The sequence below is a fragment of the Engystomops pustulosus genome, chromosome 10 (genome assembly GCF_040894005.1).
Source record: "Engystomops pustulosus chromosome 10, aEngPut4.maternal, whole genome shotgun sequence".
In the NCBI taxonomy this organism is placed as follows: Eukaryota; Metazoa; Chordata; class Amphibia; order Anura; family Leptodactylidae; genus Engystomops; species Engystomops pustulosus.
The window spans coordinates 63756386-63777029 of NC_092420.1; the positions used below are offsets into that span (position 1 = coordinate 63756386).

At 43.4% G+C, this 20644-nt stretch overlaps 1 protein-coding gene across 2 annotated transcripts in view; it reads right to left on the bottom strand.

Moving 5' to 3' along the window:
• LOC140105034 (uncharacterized) overlaps positions 1-20644 on the bottom strand; it is a 307035-nt gene that overhangs the window by 58257 nt on the left and 228134 nt on the right. Inside the window, exons 4-5 of one of the 2 annotated variants that reach the window (XM_072128886.1) lie at positions 7079-7281; positions 6866-6983 (exon numbers count right to left, since the gene is read on the bottom strand). In XM_072128886.1, coding sequence (XP_071984987.1) covers positions 6875-6983; positions 7079-7281 — 312 coding nt within the window. In that variant the 3' untranslated portion in view covers positions 6866-6874. The remainder of the gene's footprint in view (positions 1-6865; positions 6984-7078; positions 7282-20644) is intronic. The other variant, XM_072128885.1, reaches the window with a different exon arrangement.

A 20644-nucleotide genomic window follows, 5' to 3' on the forward strand; every position in this document is an offset into this window, starting at 1 on the left:
ACTCCGGGCAGGGCCTTCCAGGCTATATACTGGTGGGCTGGCTGGCTATATACTGGTGCGGGTAGGGGCTAGCAGGCTATATACTGGAGCAGGTAGGGGCTAGCAGGCCATATACTGGAGCAGGTAGGGGCTAGCAGGCCATATACTGGAGGGGGTAGGGACTAGAAGGTTATATATTAAAGGGGTGGGGGCTGGTCAGCTGTATACTGGGTGATGGCGGTGACCAATGTATTTCCCACCCTAGGCTTATACTCAAGTCAATAGGCTTTCCAAGTATTTTGTGTTAAAATTAGGTACCTCGGCCTATACTTTAGTGTTTACCCATAGATTCGATTTTTTAAATTGTGCATTGTCATGTCACACTGTCTAAACTTCTTGTATTTTTTATACTGTGTTTTTAAATGGGTATTTTTTATGCCTTTGGTTATGGTATTTACTGAAATTATTGAGCAGTTACCTATTGAGGGTTTGGATTTATAGGAGATAGAGATAGATATTATATATTATATATATATATATATATATATATATATATATATATATATATATATATATATATATATATATATATATATCTCTATCTATCTATCTATCTATCTATCTCTCTATGTTTCAGGCATAGCCCTGTTGTTGTATATATTAATATATACTTTAGTGGGACTATTATATTGGTTTTTAGGTTTATTATCCACATTAAATATCAAAGGGTTTGGGTTACCACAGAGTTGGACACAACATTGGAGCAATCTATGTAGCTGCACAAGGGCAGTGTAGACAAGAGAATCCCATTTTGCCAAGGTTTGACTCCCTAAACTTGTCATATCTTGATGCTTTGAAGGCCTGTATACAATAACATCTATGCTCAACCTTTATGTTGGTGCAATAAGAAAAAAAAAAAGCAACACAGAACACAATAAAACAAATCCACGGTGTTGAGTGGCTGACACAATAACAGGCTTTCATTAAATAGATCCATCAGGAAGTTTCAGACTAATTAATTTTGTGTTTATTCAGCTTTGGAAACCTCCCTCGTACGGTTTCATTTACCATGTAGCTGCTTTGCACAAGTGAATTACTTGTATAGTGACTCAAAGGCATTTAACAATGTCTTTGATATTTTAAGTACTAACTTGGAGGGATGTTTAATTTCTTCCTCATAATGAAAGAAGCTAGAAAAAAAACCTGCTGAAACATTTGCCTTTTTTTCCTGCGTGAAAATCAACAAAGAACAAGAGGGGGAATACTGAGCCTTTACTTGGCATAATGGCACAAACTCACAAAGACGTGCACAGCTCAATGCCAGGCAATCACAGGACAATAGCATTTATGGGTTTTAGTTTAATGGAGAACTAATCCAGAAAATGTGCACTCCCCTGAGCTCTCTAGTCAAGGACCCCGTTTAATTCTTCTGTGCATCTTTTCTCACATTTTAGGAAAAAATATTTTTACACTACTAGGGATTCTGTTTCACATAGAATAATTTTGATTCTAATTCAAAAGTGTGCAGATTGCTATGAATGGACTGTTATAACTCCGTTTGGTATCCTAGATATAAAACGTAAAAGCCAAGTCCCACTATTGGATTCTCTGGTACTTTAGTGGTCCATTTCAACCCTACACGGGTGTAACTTTAACTTAAGTGTGGTTTCACCCTCTGCTCTCCTTAAGAAGCCTTAGGGGCCCAAACGGTGTCCCTTTCCCATAGTAGTACTATAGAGCAGCACTCCTATAAGTATTGGGTGTGCTTCAGATTTCTAATTGTGGTCCAGAAGGATCAAGTTACCCCCACCAACCGATAGTAATGCCAAAGTAAGCACAATTTATATAAAGCGTTGTTACCTTCGCAGGATTGGTTTCTGACTATCTGTCGATAATGAGGTACATATTTCAATTTTGTGGCGCTAAGCGGATAATATTTCTGTCCCAGGCACCACAAATGTGTGCAGCAGTGGGAGAATTTGCTGAGCAAGAGCCACAACAATGGCCACTGTATTAGCCAAAGGACAGAGCCAACTTCCACTGAATTATCAGCACCCAAACTTCCACAAGTGGAGAGCCGTGACTAGGCAGAATTCCAAGTGCAGGTTTTTATTCTGGATCCCAGAAATGGACAGCACTCACAACCTACGCTCACCTAATGCTCGTGGATACAAGTAAAATCTTTCAGGTAGAAAAAAGTCCTGGCCCTCCAAGGTAGGTATGCAGCGTTTTATTATGAATTCATCATGAAAAAATAGCATCCATCCATCATCGGACACAGGGCCGCATATGCCATGAGGCGAGATGAAAATCTTGCCTCAGGCGACAGAATGCGGGTCCCTATAAAGGGCGGCGATATTTGCCGCTCTAAAGTGGGCGATTCGGCTGTCCATTAACACCCGAATCGCCCACCAGCTAAATAAATCGCGCCTGTCTCTTTAAGACACGATTTATATGCGGAGCGATTTATATGCGGGTTTCCCGGCTGCTGCGTCGCTCCGTTCTAAGCAGTGACACAGGCATCATGACGTCACGCCGCCTGTGTCACTGTGCGGAGCCGCGGCTCACAGAAGAGCCGCGTGAAGACCGGAGCCGCGCGCCGAGAGAGCAGCTGCCTGCAGGAGAGTATGTATTTTAGTATTTTTCATGTAATTTCATTAATTTTATGAGGCTAAAAAGGGGGAGTAAGGAGGCGTTGTGTTATACTGGGAGGGGGGGTACTGTATGTATTATATGGGACAAGAAAACGTTTAATACTGGGGGGGGGGGGGGCGCTATATATATCATATGGGGCCATAATTTTTTTTATACTGGGGTGGGGGTATGATGGAATGCTATGTAATTTAAGTGGGGCCATAATTATTTTATACTGGGGGGTGCTATATATATTATTTGGGGCTATAATTATTTTAAACTGGGGGGGATTCAGTATATATTATATGGGGCCATAAGCATTTTATACTGGGGGGGTGCTGTATATATTATATATCACTAAGCTGGGGGGGATGTATATGGGATATAGTATATTACTAAGCTGGGGGGGGATGTATATCGGGTACAGTATATTACTAAGTTGGGGGGCTGTATATCGGGTACAGTATATTACTTAGTTGCAGGGGCTGTATATGGGATACAGTATATTACTAAGCTGGGGGGCTGTATATGGGATACAGTATATTACTAAGCTGGGGGGCTGTATATGGGATACAGTATATTACTAAGCTGGGGGGCTGTATATGGGATACAGTATATTACTAAGCTGGGAGGCTGTATATGGGATACACTATATTACTAAGCTGGGAGGCTGTATATGGGATACACTATATTACTAAGCTGGGAGGCTGTATATGGGATACACTATATTACTAAGCTGGGAGGCTGTATATGGGATACAGTATATTACTAAGCTGGGAGGCTGTATATGGGATACAGTATATAACTAAGCTGGGAGGGGACTGTATATGTGGGGCAAGATTTTATTTAAGCTGTAGGGGATCTGTATATGGGAGCTGTATATAATTTAATTGGGGGTGAATAACAAGGCCTTTAAATATATGAGAGGAGGGCTAAATAAAAATAAATTATATATATATATATATATATATATATATATATATATATATTTATATTCATTACATTAGGGGGTGCTATATATTTGATCAGGGGAGCACTGTATGTATATTCATCTAACATAATAACAGGGTGGGATATATTAGTTATAGGATACAGATTACTTTGCATCATGTAAACCAAATGTTGGGGGGGGGGGGGTTTGTATTAATAAATTGGGGGTGTTGTATATTTATTGGTGCTTAGCATGCTATAATTCCAGTAGAATATTTATATATAAAGAAGGGATGTTTTCTATGTGGGGAGAGTGTGAGATCAGTTGTGTTGTGAGGGGTATATATTATTTATGAGCGCAGTGTTGTTATCCAGGAGACTTTATACCGTAAGTGACTGTGGTATTTTTAGGGACGCCGGGTGGAGATGCTGCAGGGAGCTGAAGATATCCGGCCGTGAATTCACCTGTGATACTTCATGGATTGGAGAACCCGGAATAAAGTCCTCCTGATGGAAGAGATTGTCATCTATAAGGTACTAGATGTCACTAATGACTCCCAGAACCTGTAGTCAGTCACACAATGTCAGTGCGCTGTCTGAAGGGTTGTTAATTGTTAGTAAAGTTTAAGGATTTACTTAACAGGCAGCGGCGGGGGGCGGGGGGTTCGGTGCAGCATTTTAATATTCGCCTCAGGCAGCAAATATGCTAGAATCGGCCCTGATCGGACATTTTCAGCTCCCCTGAGCCTTTTTCAACTGCTAATATATTTGTTACAAACTTACAGTTCTATAAAAACGCTCAAGTCTTCACTTCTAGTTGCTTGTTTATGGCTTCCGGTTGATGGGAGGATGATATGATAAAAGGGAAGTCGTCAACATGTGGCCAAAAGTGAAGACATGAGAGTATTATATAACCAACTTTGTTAGAAATTTAGTGGCAGGTTTCTATTCTGCTAGACCGATTTTTATGTAGTCACCACTGTCCAGTGCCAAAAAAACAAAAAAACAAACACATTCATTGGGGCTTATTTACCAAGGGTCACGGATCGCATTTTCATCGGACTGTTCACGGTTTTCGGGATTTGCGGAGCTTTGACAGGTATTTTATATGGGTTTGCACTGGGATTGTGTCGTACCCGATCGATTTTGGCGCAGCTACACCGGCTTTCATGCAACAGAATTCGAGGGGCATGCCCTCGGACTATCCGACTGATTCGGACTGAACACAGGATTTAACGATGAAATTGTGTCACAAGACAATGCACTTACATGCACCAGGAAGAAGAAGGTAAACTCTGTTGGACCTGAGTGGGGAAGTGACACATGCAGGATATCGGGCGCATGAACTATGGCCCTTTTCAGAGAAGAGTCAGTGGAGGCAGGATCTAATAACTGCATATTTTGTCATAGAAAAGAATATGGCAGTTTTTTTATTCTATGCCATAAGGTATTTAATGCTCATGTTTAGAAACATGAAGAAAATCAGTTGCGGCTTTCTATCACCACAGAGCAATAGCATGGTCCTTAAGATCTTTGTATAAAAATTGTATGCCTGCAATATGTATTCATACTTTATTCATACTGTATTTTCATTATGCTAGAAAAGTCTATCTTATACAAATATTACATGATGCTGAAGTACTTTGGCGGACTCTAACAGAGTGCCTCTGGGCTCTGGCTTCCCCGCTTTACCAACGCCCCTGCTGCACTTCAACTCCGATAGCGCCTTCTACAATGCTTCCCCCATTTAGCAATGTTAATGGGTGTTCTTTAAACATTTTGCCCATGCATACAAGGGATTGTACTCCAATACCCATCATCTCTCCAGTGCTCCTGTGCAGGGCTGGCACCACTACACCCGGAAGCATCCTCAGGTGCAATGGGTATAGTAGAACTTGGCTCTGAACAGGTGAACTGGAGAGACTTGGGCATCAGCAAAGATCTTGTACCAAAATCAAGTAGAGTTGTCATTGCCTGCGACAAAGCCAGGAGCATTCTCCTATTCCAGCTTGCTTTTTTCCCTCTGAAATGCTCATTTTCACATGCAGGTAGCCTTGACACTGTCTGCAAGAAATGGACCCCTGGTCTGTTTGTAGCCTATGCCATCAGCTTGTGAGGTCCACTCAAGTGCCAGAAGAGGACTGCCCAAGCCACAAACATGGGCATAAATAGGACATTCTCTCAGTTTTGTGACATGGAATTTGGCTCATACATGTGGTCACAGCTATCTATGGTGTGCTAGCCATTGAATCAATGGTTACTACATTCAAAAACAGTGGCATGTACAGGGGCTTTATGCTTATAAGCTCCAGCACTACCAGAAGGGGGACAAATCAAGACCATGAGGTGTGGGTGCTAGGCTGTACTGCCTCACATCACCGGGCCGAGTCTAGCATTAGAGGGTCCCAAGAAATTGGTTTACTTGGGACCCTCTAAATGCCAACTTTTACTGTAGTAATGAAATGTAAAATTTTATATAGACCGGCAGCATTAAAGATGTCTTTCTAAGGACAGCATTTTTTATACACTGAAACCTGGCTTTAAATTGTAGATATCTACTAATTACAGAACTAAGTATAAGAGTAAATCCTGTCCAAAAACCTCTAAAAGTTTGTGTGTTGGCAGGGTTATTCTGTGTGGGAAGGTATACAGAACTCCTTTACATCTCAAAGTCAATCTCTTACAATAAACGACTTTAGCTGCCTAATTACGTTTTTTTTTTTTAGATCAAGAAATCAACAACGATCTACTCTCCAGGGTCAGGCTGGCACAACACCAGAAAATTCTCTGCTGGGCCCAAGTTCTGGCGCAATACTGAACTCCAATTTGAGTTGTCTCCTGCTTCAGCTCTGGAGGCCGGGAGGGTCTCTTTTCTAACTGTTAATCAAGAGTGGGACTCCAGTATAATTTTATCCGATAGGACCCGGATGCCCGTCCGACTTTGCTTCCGTTTATTACCGTTTATAGCAAGACACTTGTGTTATGAATGAATTCTCATCTATCCATTGCTTTGTCTAGAATTTCTCATTACTAGAGGAAAAGAAGGTGCACAGTTTCTCTGAACACCTTTATATTTGGCTGAATAGAATATGCTTGGGTCCTAACGGTTACCAAAAAGCAAATGTACATATATGCAGAAATATCAAGGAATGTAAGTATCGTAATTTTCCATTTCTTTTAGGGGTAAGAGTAATTTTCATTGGAGCTCACACAACTTCCAGTTCCAACCATTTTGTCTAGTCATACAGTACATAAGAATCCTTTCTAAGATTCAATGGGGGAGATTTATCAGGAGTGTCGGAGGTAAAACTGTTCTACTTGCCTATGGCTCTCAGATGTACTTTTGTTGAGAGCGGAATTCTTCTAGTTGTTCAGGGCAACCAGGTACTTCTGACAAAATCTCCCCCAAGTTTTGTCCATATTGGAACTGTAAACCCAACCTAAAACCACATAAAAAATTTGTCTAATGGTCGAAGGAGTCCGATGTCCTTAAGAGAACATAATAAATATGAGCGATAGTTGTGCATGTACTTACTTGAGTAGTAGGGTTTCTGCTATAATGCCAGCACACACGGCCACTACTTTAAACACCTGAGTCGGAGCTGGATCAGTCAGTGTTTTCATGTATTGGACAGAGATCGGTGTAGCTATGATGGCCACCATTATCAAAAGACCGACGAGTAGATTTTTCCATTGACATACAAGTTTCTTCCACACACTCCCCTCCTGAAGTTGATACTGAAATGTAAGAAAAATATTGAAATATGAATAAAATAATAGATAAGAGGAGATCTTGCATTCATTCTTTGTCCCACATAACAGTGATTATTCCTGATGATTGTCACATATTATTATTATTATTATCATTATCATCATCATCAATAACATCTTTATGTAGCATCATCACACTTTATAACTCAGTGGTAGCACTTTATAATCCAGTGTTCGGGAGAAGCAGACTGTCCGATATCCCAGATGAAGTCAAATATTTTAGCAGATGTATATAGCACTATGAGATGAATCTGTTATGTCTTTCTCAGAAATTGGTGCCAGTTTATACATAATTTGAACAAACACATTAAAAATATTATATATATATATATATATATATATATATATATATATATATATATATTACACACACACATATACATACACACACACAATATCTACAAATCATTTATTGTATTTATTATTTATAAACCACTCACAATAAGGTAACATGAACATGACCATATGTGCAATACAAGTTGCATAACAGGGAAAAGAGATCACCGGTTTCCGTCCTGTTTTAGCTAGGTAGACATTGGCAGGAGAGTGTGTCCTCCCCTGCCCAACTCCATAGGAAATCGGGGCATGAATAGGATCTCCTCTATCATCTGCCACACTCAGCTCACTCATGATACAGTGAACCAATATGCATGCATCAAGCCCTATTGCACTGGGACTGGGTCCAATAGATCATATTGGGAGCCATCAATTAACTATTGGTTTTGCGGTTAGCTCAAAATATATAGGGACAACAATTCCATTAGAGCACAGAAATCTATCAAACCCTAAAAACCCTTTCCTAAAGATTGGATAAACACAAGGGTCCCAGTTACCAGAGGGATACTACCACAAGCCCCGCCTCCCCCCCCCCCCCCCCCCAACTACAACGTGCCACCTAGAGATGGGCGAATTTGTTGAAATCCGATTCGACTTTCGAAAAAATTTGATTCGACCCAACAGACTTTTGACAGTGTGTTAGCACAAAACCTTACTTTGTTGGGTTTCCTAAAAAAACGCCTCACATTCAAATATTTAAACATCACTCATGGGTGCCCACTTTAAGAAAAATGTACTCTGTATACAACTTGAAAAGTGCAAAAAAGATGTCATAGTAACTCTGAGTTGGGATTTGTAGTAAAAAAAAATCATGCAGATGAATGAATATCATTAAAAAGACAGTGGGGATAATTTATTTTTAGGACATTTGAAAGTGTCTTTTTGGTTATTACAAGGTTGATAAATCAGGCAGCGGAGTCTGGGAGGGTTTTTCAACTTTTTATTAAAAAGTTGCACAAAATTTACAAGCTCTTCTGCAACTAAAGTTTTCTTTCCCCCTGAGGAAATGAAGCTTAAGATAAATGACTCCTTATCTTTACATGTGTCTATGACTCCACTAAACCTAGAAAAGTGGCCAAACTGATCTGGCTACACCCACAGTGATTGCAGGATTTTCTGCCTATTCCTAAAATAGAACCTTTTCTGGTTTACTGACAATATATGTATTACCATAAAATATAAAAACACAGACAAGCTTTTAATTATTTATTTCCTATCTTTTTGTGGAGCTAACATATTCTATATTCAGCAGTTTACACAGTTGGACTTATTTACTAACGGTCCCGCGGCCGCATTTACGTCTGGTTTTCTGACTTTTCGGGGATTGCGCCGCCTGGACAGGGATTGAGAGGGCATTGTGTCGCATACGATTGGATTTTGGCACAATCACACTCGATTTCATGCGACACAAATCGGTGGGGGGGTGGGGGGGCAGGCCGCCGAACGATTCGGACAAACCATAGGATTTCACTTTAAAACTGTGCCGCGATTCACTTACATTGAGCATGTGTCGCTTCCCCACTCAGGTCCGCTGAGTGGGGAAGCGACACATGCTCAATGTAAGTGAATCGCGGCACAGTGCATTCTCGTCGGACACACTGGATCAGGGAGTGCGCAGGACCGGGGGTAAGTAAATGTGCCCCAGTGTATTCACTCAGGTAAATGGTTTATTACTCACAATATAAAAGGTCTACTTTTAACAATTTATTGGAGAACTTGCACAAGAAGTCTATTCGGAAATGCAAAGAGTTCCTGTGCCTCCATTTCAGAAGGCACTTCAAGCAGCAAGAACCATTGCTACCTTCAGAGTCTGAGACACTTAGGGCTCATGGTATGACAACAAAGAAGCAACATGCAATAAATTTTAATGGATGGTGCCACTGAACCATGAAATAGTAGAGGATGACCAATAGTTCATGAGTAGAGATGAGCGAACATGCTCGTCCGAGCTTGATGCTCGTTCGAGCATTAGCGTACTCGAAACTGCTCGTTGCTCGGACGAATACTTCGCCCGCTCGAGAAAATGGCAGCTCCTGCCGTTTTGCTTTTTGGCGGCCAGAAACAGAGCCAATCACAAGCCAGGAGACTCTGCACTCCACCCAGCATGACGTGGTACCCTTACACGTCGATAGCAGTGGTTGGCTGGCCAGATCAGGTGACCCTGGGATAGACTAGCCGCTGCCCGCGCTGCTCGGATCATTCTGTGTCTGGATGCCGCTAGGGAGAGAGCTGCTGCTGGTCAGGGAAAGCGTTAGGGTGTTCTATTAGCTTACTGTTAGGCAGGAGTGATTCTCCAAGAACCCAACAGCCCTTCTTAGGGCTACAATAACGTTCTACTTTTTTTTTTTTTTTATTTGCATCTAGTACCATTTTGTGAGGAATTAGCAGGGGGACTTGCTACCGTTGTGTTTAGCTCTTAGTGGCACACATATCCACCTCAAACACCAAAGTGGGAAAATTTAGTAGGGGTTGGATTTCAATTAGGCACAGTCTGCCATTTTTCCTTTTTTATTTTACGTTTATTTTGTTTAATAACTCAGTGTCATCTCATCTGGCATAGTAGTGTGCTTTCATACTTGGCTAGAAAATAGCCATAGGAGAATCCAAACGGCTTACGCCTACAGTAGCGTTATATATTTGATTTCTGGTTGATCTGCTGGTGGCTGTACTTGCTGCAGTGCATCTACTAGCCAATTGTGAGCAATTTGTAGTGAGACTTGCGACCGCTGTGTTTTGCGCTTAGTGACGCACATATCCATTGCAAAGACCGAAGTGGGAAAATTTAGTAGGGGTTGGATTTCAATTAGGCACAGTCTGCCATTTGTCCTTTTTTATTTTACGTGTATTTTGTTTAATAACTCAGTGTCATCTCATCTGGCATAGTAGTGTGCTTTCATACTTGGCTAGAAAATAGCCATAGCAATAGGATAGCATTGTTTGGTTTTAAAAACTCAAAAAAAAAAAAAAAAACACAAAAAAAAGTAAAAAAAAAATTAAAGCTATAACTCTCATTTTAAAAATGTTTAACCCGAGGGCTAGGGGTAGAGGACGAGGGCGGGGACGTGGGCGTCCAACTACTGCAGGGGTCAGAGGCCGTGGTCCTGGCCGGGGTGAGACACCACCTGCTTATGAGGGAGCAGGGGAACGCCGCAGAGCTACACTCCCTAGGTTCATGTCTGAAGTTACTGGGACTCGTGGTAGAGCACTGTTGAGGCCAGAACAGTGCGAACAGGTGATGTCGTGGATTGCTGACAATGCTTCGAGCAATTTGTCCACCAGTCAGTCTTCCACGCAGTCCACCCATGTCACCGAAATCGGCACTCCTCCAGCTCCTGCACCTCAGCCTCCTCCCCCCCAGTCTGCCCCCTCCCAGGAAAATTTGGCATTTGAACCGGCATACTCTGAGGAACTGTTTTCTGGACCCTTCCCACAGTCACAAACCACTTGTCCGGTTGCTGCTGAGCAATTTTCCGATGCCCAGGTTTTCCACCAGTCACAGTCTGTGGGTGATGATGACCTTCTTGACGTAGTGGAAGTGTGTAAAGAGGTGTCCGACGATGAGGAGACACGGTTGTCAGACAGTGGGGAAGTTGTTGTCAGGGCAGGAAGTCCGAGGGGGGAGCAGACTGAGGGATCGGAGGATGATGAGGTGACAGACCCAAGCTGGGTTGAGAGGCCGGGTGAACACAGTGCTTCTGAGACGGAGGAGAGTCCTCGACCAGAACAGGTTGGAAGAGGCAGTGGTGGGGCCAGACGGAGAGGCAGGGCCAGAGCTGGTGCATCAGCGCCAAATGTGTCAACTAGTGAAGCTCCCGTGGCGAGGGCTCTTGCGGCGAGGGCTAGATCTTCAGAAGTCTGGAGGTTCTTTAAGGAAACACCGGATGACCGACGGACTGTGGTGTGCAACATTTGCCAAACCAGGCTCAGCAGGGGTTCCACCACTACTAGCTTAACTACCACCAGTATGCGCAGGCATATGAATGCTAAACACCCCACTCAGTGGCAACAAGCCCGTTCACCTCCGGCCGTGCACACCACTGCTCCTTCCCCTGTGTCAGCTGATAGTCAGCCCCCTGCCCAGGACCCTGCCACAAAAACCCCATCGTCGCCTCCACGATCCTCCACAGCATCCACCAGCGTTCAGCTCTCCATACCCCAGACGCTGGAGCGGAAACGCAAATATAGTGCAACCCACCCGCACGCCCAAGCCCTTAATGTGCACATCTCCAGATTGCTTAGCCTGGAGATGCTGCCCTATAGGCTAGTAGAGACCGAGGCCTTTCGCAACCTCATGGCGGCGGCCGCCCCTCGGTATTCGGTCCCCAGCCGCCACTACTTTTCCCGATGTGCCGTCCCAGCCCTGCACCAGCACGTGTCAGACAACATCACCCGTGCCCTGACCAACGCCGTTTCTGACAAGGTCCACCTGACCACGGACACGTGGACGAGTGCTGCCAGGCAGGGCCACTATATATCGCTGACGGCACATTGGGTTAACTTGGTGGAGGCTGGGACCGAGTCTGACCCTGGGGCTGGTCATATACTGCCGACGCCGAGGATTGCGGGGCCTACCTCGGTCCAGGTGTTTCAGGCCTACTATGCCTGCTCCTCCTCCCACCCCTCCTCCACCTCCTCCTCCGAACTACCATCCGTGGGCACGGCGCCATCAGTCGGTAGCTCTAGGCACAGCAGCAGTGCCGTTGCTAAGCGACAGCAGGCGGTGCTCAAACTGCTGAGCCTAGGCGATAAAAGGCACACCGCCCAAGAGCTATTACAGGGCATCACGGCGCAGACTGATCTGTGGCTGGCACCGCTGAACCTGAAGCCAGGCATGGTTGTGTGTGACAACGGCCGTAACCTGGTGGCGGCTCTGCAACTCGGCAGACTGACACATGTGCCATGCCTGGCCCATGTGTTAAATCTGATAGTTCAGCGTTTCCTCAAGACGTACCCCAATCTGTCAGATTTGCTCACGAAGGTGCGCCGCATCTGTGCGCATTTCAGGAAGTCCAGCACAGATGCTGCCACTCTCAGGGCAGCGCAGCGCCGCCTCCAACTGCCCGCTCACCGACTGTTGTGCGACGTGCCCACGAGGTGGAATTCAACACTGACCATGTTATCCAGAGTTTACCAGCAGCGCCGAGCCATTGTAGACTGCCAGATGTCAACTTCCACCAGAACTGGTAGTCAGGTCAGTCAGCTTCCTCAAGTCTACAATGAGGAGTGGACGTGGATGTCTGATATCTGTCAGGTGCTGAGTAACTTTGAGGAGTCAACACAGATGGTCAGTGGCGATGCCGCCATCATCAGCCTCACCATCCCGCTGCTTGGCCTGTTGAAAAACTCTCTGATCAGCATGAAGTCGGAAGCTTTGCGCTCGTCACAAGCGACGGGGGAAGAAGATTCCCTTGTTGATAGCCAAAGCACCCTTAGGTCTGTTTCTCAGCGCATATCGGAGGAGGTGGAGGTGGAGGAGGATGAGGAGGAAGAGGAGGAGAATGTTGGCGAGACACAAGAGGGGACCATTGTTGAGTCCTTCACTGTTCAGCGTGTATGGGCAGAAGAAGAGGAGTTGGAGGAGTTGGAGGAGGAGGAAATGGACAGTCAGGCCAGTGAGGGGAGTGATTTCTTACGCGTTGGTACTCTGGCGCATATGGCAGATTTCATGCTAGGCTGCCTATCCCGTGACCCTCGCGTTCAAAGAATTTATTCCAGCACCGATTACTGGGTGTTCACTCTCCTGGACCCACGGTACAAGCAAAATCTTTCCACTCTCATCCCTGCAGAGGAAAGGAGTGTGAGAATGCATGAATACCAGCAGGCCCTGGTTCACAAGCTGAAACAGTATTTCCCTTCTGACAGCGCTAGCGGCAGAGTGCGTAGTTCTGTGGGACAAGTAGCGAGGGAGAGTAGGCGAGCAGGCAGCTTGTCCAGCACTGGCAAGGGTACGCTTTACAAGGCTTTTGCCAGCTTTATGTCACCCCAGCAAGACACTGTCACCTGTCCCCAGTCTCGGCAGAGTAGGGCTGATCTTTACAGAAAGATGGTGAGGGAGTACGTAGCTGACCATACCATCGTCCTAAATGATCACACAGCTCCCCACAACTACTGGGTTTCAAAGCTGGACATGTGGCACGAACTGGCGCTGTACGCCTTGGAGGTTCTTGCCTGCCCTGCCGCTAGCGTCTTGTCCGAGCGGGTTTTCAGTGCAGCTGGTGGCATCATCACCGATAAGCGTACACGCCTGTCGACTGACAGCGCTGACAGGCTGACGCTTATTAAGATGAATAAAGCCTGGATTTCTCATAATTTCCAATCTCCACCAGGTGAAGGAAGCTCAACCTGAATAATTGATCCACTCCTCCTCCTCCTCATTTTCCTCCTTCTCCTCCTCTTTGTACAGTAAAGCAGAGGAAACTGGCTATTTTTTGACAGGGCCCACTGGCTCTAGCTATAGTACTTTATGCATTTAATTTTTCTGGAGGGCCACCGACCCGGTCCTCTGTTTTAAACAATTTTTGGGAGTGCCACATACAGGCACTCAATCTATTCAATTTTTCTGGAGGGCCACCTACCTGCTCCTCTGGTTTGAAAACTTTTTGGGACTGCCACATACAGGCACTCAATCGATTCCATTTTTCTGGAGGGCCACCTACCTGCTCCTCTGGTTTGAAAACTTTTTGGGACTGCCACATACAGGCACTATCCAAATTAAATTGTCTCCATAGCAGCCTCCACACGTTGTCTCCATTGCTACCTCCAAAAGTCGTCCATATAGCTGCCTCCATACATCGTCCCTTTATCAAACGAGGTGTGTCAGGCAGAAATTTGGGTTGTTTTCATGGATTCCACATCAAAGTTGTTAACTTTGTCGCCACCCAGCTGTGTTATCCACAAAATATACTAATAAACTTTTATCATTTACCAATATTATTTCAGCGCTTCTTGCGCATCTGTTTACATTCCCCTCACCCGCCATATCCCAAACTTATAAGAACGCTACTACACTTGATCTTATACAAAAGGTTCTTAGAAGTGCTGTTTGGGGAGTAGCCTAGAGACAGGGGCTTGGATTGGCGAAAGCTCGCCTGGCTGCGGAGCGCCAGCTCCATCCCAAGATCCAACTAACATAGTTTTAACTGCAGCACCTTTAATCTACTACTAGTTCACTGCCTCCATACATGGTCCCCTTATCAAACGAGCTGTGTCAGGCAGAATTTTGGGTTGTTTTCATGGCTTCCATGTTAACTTTGTCGCCACCCTGCTGTGTAATCCACAAAATATACTGGCAAACTTTTATCATGTACCGATATTATTTGAGCGCTTCTTGCTCACCTCCTTTGGTTCCTCTCTGCCACCCATTGGTTTGAAGCCTGAGTCCATTTAGGGTATGTCGCCATGACACTCTCTAGCCTGCCGCTGCTGCCTCTGCATGCCGTCCCCTATAGTGTCAGGGTCAATTATTGGATGTTTTAGATGCTATCTAGCTTCATTCTGTCACTCTGTCATGGCCATGCTGTTGCCCATAATTTTGGCATAATGGTGCGATTATGCAGCCTCAGAGGCATCCATGCATGCTGCCCCTGCTGTTTCCTGTCCATTTCCGTGGTGTTTCCATCCTTTTCTGAGGTTCCCAGGTGTTTGGCCAAGCTTCCCTGTGCAGAGCCTTGGTCCCCTTGAAAAATGCTCGAGTCTCCCATTGACTTCAATGGGGTTCGTTATTCGAGACGAGCACTCGAGCATCGGGAAAAGTTCGTCTCGAATAACGAGTACCCGAGCATTTTAGTGCTCGCTCATCTCTATTCATGAGGATCTATGAAGAACATATGCCACAAGAAAGGGGTTGGTAATTGGTAACCCGTAGCCTCCTCCCTTCTAAAATTAGCTTTCAACATTATGCTAATGAGTCAGAAGGGCACTGGTGTGCAGGACCAGTGCCCCTCTATGCTGTAGCTTCACAGGCTGTTACACTGTGCAGGAGAACACCTCATATTTGCCCATACTACCTCTACCTGCTGTAATCCTGTAGCAGCAGGGAGTTTTATCACACATCAGGAGTGTTATATCCGGATTATACAGAAACAAAGATTTATCACAAGATCTTGTCATTTATAAACATTGACTGAACATTGACTATCACACTTGAACGGGCAGGAACTGAGGGAGGGATATAGTATTAATCTGTATCAGGCTGAGCCATCTGCTGTGAGATAGGAGGGTGTGGCTGAGCTGCAGGACTTGCTAGAGGTTGTAGCTAAGGATTGTTTATGAGGGGAGAGAGAAGTTGAGTGTCTGAATTTTAGACAGATTTTAGTGATAAAGGAGCAGGAGAGCTCTGCAGTGTATAGTTATCCATGCAACCCACCTGGCACAAAGTTTTGGAAATATTTAAAAGATCCCCTTTGTTAAAACGATTTAGTCTCTATTCAAGTACAATAGGGAGTATAGAATAAAAGGATTTATGCAGGTAGTGTGTATAATTTCCATTTGTCAGAAAAAGAAAAAAAAAAAAAGTATAATAAAAGGAGGGTACATCCAGTAAGACGGTAGTGGTTAGTGATCATCATCATCCATCATCATCCATCATCATCATCCATCATCATCCTCCATCATCATCCATCATCATTATTCATCATCCATCATCATTATTCATCATCCATCATCATTATTCATCATCCATCATCATTATTCATCATCCATCATCATTATTCATCATCCATCATCATTATTCATCATCCATCATCATTATCCATCATCCATCATCATTATCCATCATCCATCATCATTATCCATCATCCATCATCATTATCCATCATCCATCATCATTATCCATCATCCATCATCATTATCCATCATCCATCATCCATCATCCATCCATCATCCATCATCCATCCATCATCCATCCATCATCCATCATCCATCATCCATCATCCATCATCCATCATCCATCCATCATCCATCCATCATCCATCCATCATCCATCCATCATCCATCCATCATCCATCCATCATCCATCCATCATCCATCCATCATCCATCCATCATCCATCCATCATCCATCCATCATCCATCCATCATCCATCCATCATCCATCCATCATCCATCCATCATCCATCATCCATCCATCCATCCATCATCCATCATCCATCCATCATCCATCATCCATCCATCATCCATCATCCATCCATCATCATCATCAATTGTGTGCAGATCTGAAATCTAACACTTCTAATTCAACAAGATAGTGTCGGCTTCAATTCAGTGCCAAAATAACGAGTAGAGATGTAATTACAAAGGGCCGATTCTCAAGGAATATAAAGGACTGATAAACAGGTAACTCAATAGATGGCCTAACAGAATGTGTTATGTTGTAAAAAGTAAAACTTTTTTTTTTTTTTTAGAGTTTAAGCAAACTCTGTTGGTGTCCAAGCAGAAGGACTCAACCACTAACCTTGGAGGGTAAATTTGTCATATACCCAATTAACTTGCCCCTTTATTCCTATGAGTCAGTAGCATTCTAACGTATAAACCATACATGCAACTTTCCATAGCTTCTTCTATCCATGTACATTTCCCAATTCACAGCACGTGACCAACTCTACAGGTTGCAATGGGTGGCTGGCACAGTGAAGGTGGGTTCTCATGTTGCCTCCCAAAAAATGAATACATTGTAGCATCTTCCAAAGTAGAGCATTATTAGCTCCTCTGACCCAACACTGGATAAAATTTAAAAAGGTCTTATTCACCAAGAAATTATTGACCAATCACAATACAAAATAGGTAGAATGGGACCTCGGGTTCTAGACTTCTTGCAAATTCTTGGAAGAATTCATTTCATGCGTCTTTAGTCCTGTTAACTCTCAATGCCCAAGGTTTCACACTGAGGTCATCGCACTACCTGCCTCTTTCACTAGCCACTGGCAGAAGAGGAGATCATGGGATTGGCCATTCCCAGGAGGGAAATTTTTTTCTGGTCAAAGTCCTGGTTGCCCAGATGTGTTCAGTAGTACATTTATTGCCTTTATATACACTGCTGGTATAGATTTGTGTGTGCTATGCTTACTGCTGGTATGTATTTTTGTGTAGGTTTGGGGATAACAGTGCGGTTTTAGTCAAAATTTTTTAACATCAGTGTTGATTTCAACATTAGAGGCATGGAATCCATCAGTTTCCAGCTGTTTTTAATGGGAAGGCAACAATATTCTTGTTGTGAACACTGGAACCCAAAAGAAACAATGCTGATGCAAACAGAGCCAAAAGACATTCCATAGAAGAGATAAATTACTCCATACAGGTCATCTGGATAAATGGAAACACTATCACACCCCTTCAATAACTTTTAATTGTCAAAATAAAAATCGGAAAAATAAATTAGAAGACGCCTCTCTCGATTAATTTTCCAATATGTGAATCAGCAAATGCAAATTGACACAACCCTAAACATAATCCACTGATCAAGGACTAGTCAATATTTATTACAGTTTAATGAATCACTATCTGCTCTGATAACATGGTCAGCACTGGAACACAAAAGGGAATGTTTGGGTCAGTTACAGCCAGTGGGTCATGAATAGAATCTTCCTTAATTTGTGCCTCGTTTTTGACATGTATCATTTCCATCAATAATGCACACTTATGAAATAAAAGACTAGCAGTCTCCAGCAGTGGATGCATATCATGGCTCATTTACTCATTTTATTGCTCGCGCTGTGCTGCCTTGCCTTTGCCGAGTGCTCTTCAACATCCAACAGAACTTGCTTAGCTTTTGTTTTGATGCATGACACAAAAATGAATGTCCGTCTCACATGAATTCAATTAGACAGAGAAGCTACATTCTCGCTACCAGTTACAATTAAGTGAAATGCAGACTCCCCCAGGGACTGGAAGACTGGCTGTAGTCTAGTCAGAGCAGACTCTCAACCTATCATGAGAAACCCACTACCAAACCGTAGGCTGAAAGCAGGATACGCATTTCCAATAAAATCCTACAGTTCAATACATAGATGATTATGAGCGTCGATGAACGCTAACAACTCTAGTCTTTTAGGTTTATTTTTTTTACTAAACCCATTACAGGGCATTGGATATTATTCATGACCTGATGACCGGCCAGTTGTACTACATCTGGCTGGGTCCTCATTTGTTTTTTAATGTGGCATGACCAAAATATTGTAATGGTTATTCTATGCCAGGATACCCGCAAAGTGGCATTGTAATACTAATTTGATAAAATCTAGAAAATGTACTGATGGGCAGCATTTCAAAAGGTTTGCAGATGGTGCCAGTAGCTCTATTTATTTGATAAAGCCATGCAGAAAGAGAGCAAGAGACAGAAAAGCCTGGGGGCCGATACATGGCACAAACTGAAAACATTAATTCATATACAGTTCTCCCAACACTTTCCCAGCACGGAGAAACATCAGAACACAACTACAACCATCCAAAATCATATTAACCACCCAGTCAAAATAGCCAGAGCAACCCATCTGTTCAGAAATACTGCTAAATTCTCTTTAAACTGTTATATTGGAAAAGGCTCTAATGCCATGATTTCTTCATTACGCTAATGCTCTACTAATGCTTGGCAGCCTCCTAAGGTCATTATTTTTTAAAACACCAATTCAGATACCTGTATCCACAAGTCCATGAAGGGGTTGTGTAAGAGGCCAATGGACAAAACTTGCTTCATTTATTAATTTATATAACATGAATAGATTTCAGTAGAAGAGAAAAAGCATTGAAGACTTTGCAATTTTCGGGCTGCAAAAGATAGGTCGTGTGCCGTTGCTTGCGGGTTGTAGGACAGTGGGCTCCAAGTATCTAATGAAAATGACTGGCCACCCAGAAAGTCCACACAGGCATAAGACCTGATCTATAATTTGTGGTGTGGTGGCATGCACCGCATCATAAACATGCTGAATAAAAAAAGTCAATGTGTGCCGTGAGCTTGCCACCACTTGTGCCAATGCAAAGACTCTGACATCTGCAATTTCCTTTTCATTCTATACCACGCCTTAAAGTCGCTTTCCAATATTGAGATGTGATTATGATTTAAGAGGCCAAAAAAAAAAAAAAAAAAAAAGACACCTCAACCACACACAGCTTTGTACATTATTTAGAGATCAGACCACCCTACTACAGAACCCTAATGACAATGACAGCCTTTTCTAAGGACAAGTCATTTATACAGTTATGTAGCCCAAGTGGTTTAAGCTCTCACTACTGTGACTAGAACCCCAAAGCTACTAATGTTACTAATGCAACTAATGCTACAGTGGTCAGTAATGGTTGGATCCCACCCTAGATGAAGAGTAGCGGGTCAACATGGAGGTAGGGTGTGCAGGAACACTAGTCACTAGAGGGAAGCATGCAGTTGATGGTGCTCTAGGATATTTAACCCTATAACACCCTACACTACAAAATATAGCCCTATTTGGACCCCCACAAAACTCTACCCTTACAAGGGCAGTACCAGATACTATCCCTGTTCAGGAGATCGGTATACCCTATACTGTATGACTGTATGAGTTGCACGTTGGAACACAAGTGGAATGCATCTGCCGCAAAACAGGAAGTAGACTGTAGAGCCAGTCATATACCGGAAGTAACGCCAAGCAGTTACTTGCTGGGATCATCAGATCCAAATCAATTCCCATAAGGAGGATTTACACCCTTGATGCTTTGGACTGGTCGGTTAACAAGGGGAAAAAGCTTGGGAGAGAATAAAGACCATTATTAGCATCGGGGTGCAATAAGAGTTCTGTGGAAAGCCCCGAATTTATATTTGAAATTCAGACTGCAGGTTTACTGTTCCTTGATGTTATAATAAAATAAGGGTTTGACAGGAACCATGGAAACCATTGTTTACAGGAAACCCACAGCAACCAATGTGTTATTGAAAAGGCAGAGTGGACATCCTACAGCACTTTAGAAGGGTATACCATGGGTCAATATTTGCTTCCCAGATATATTTACTCTATTAAAAATTAGTTCAG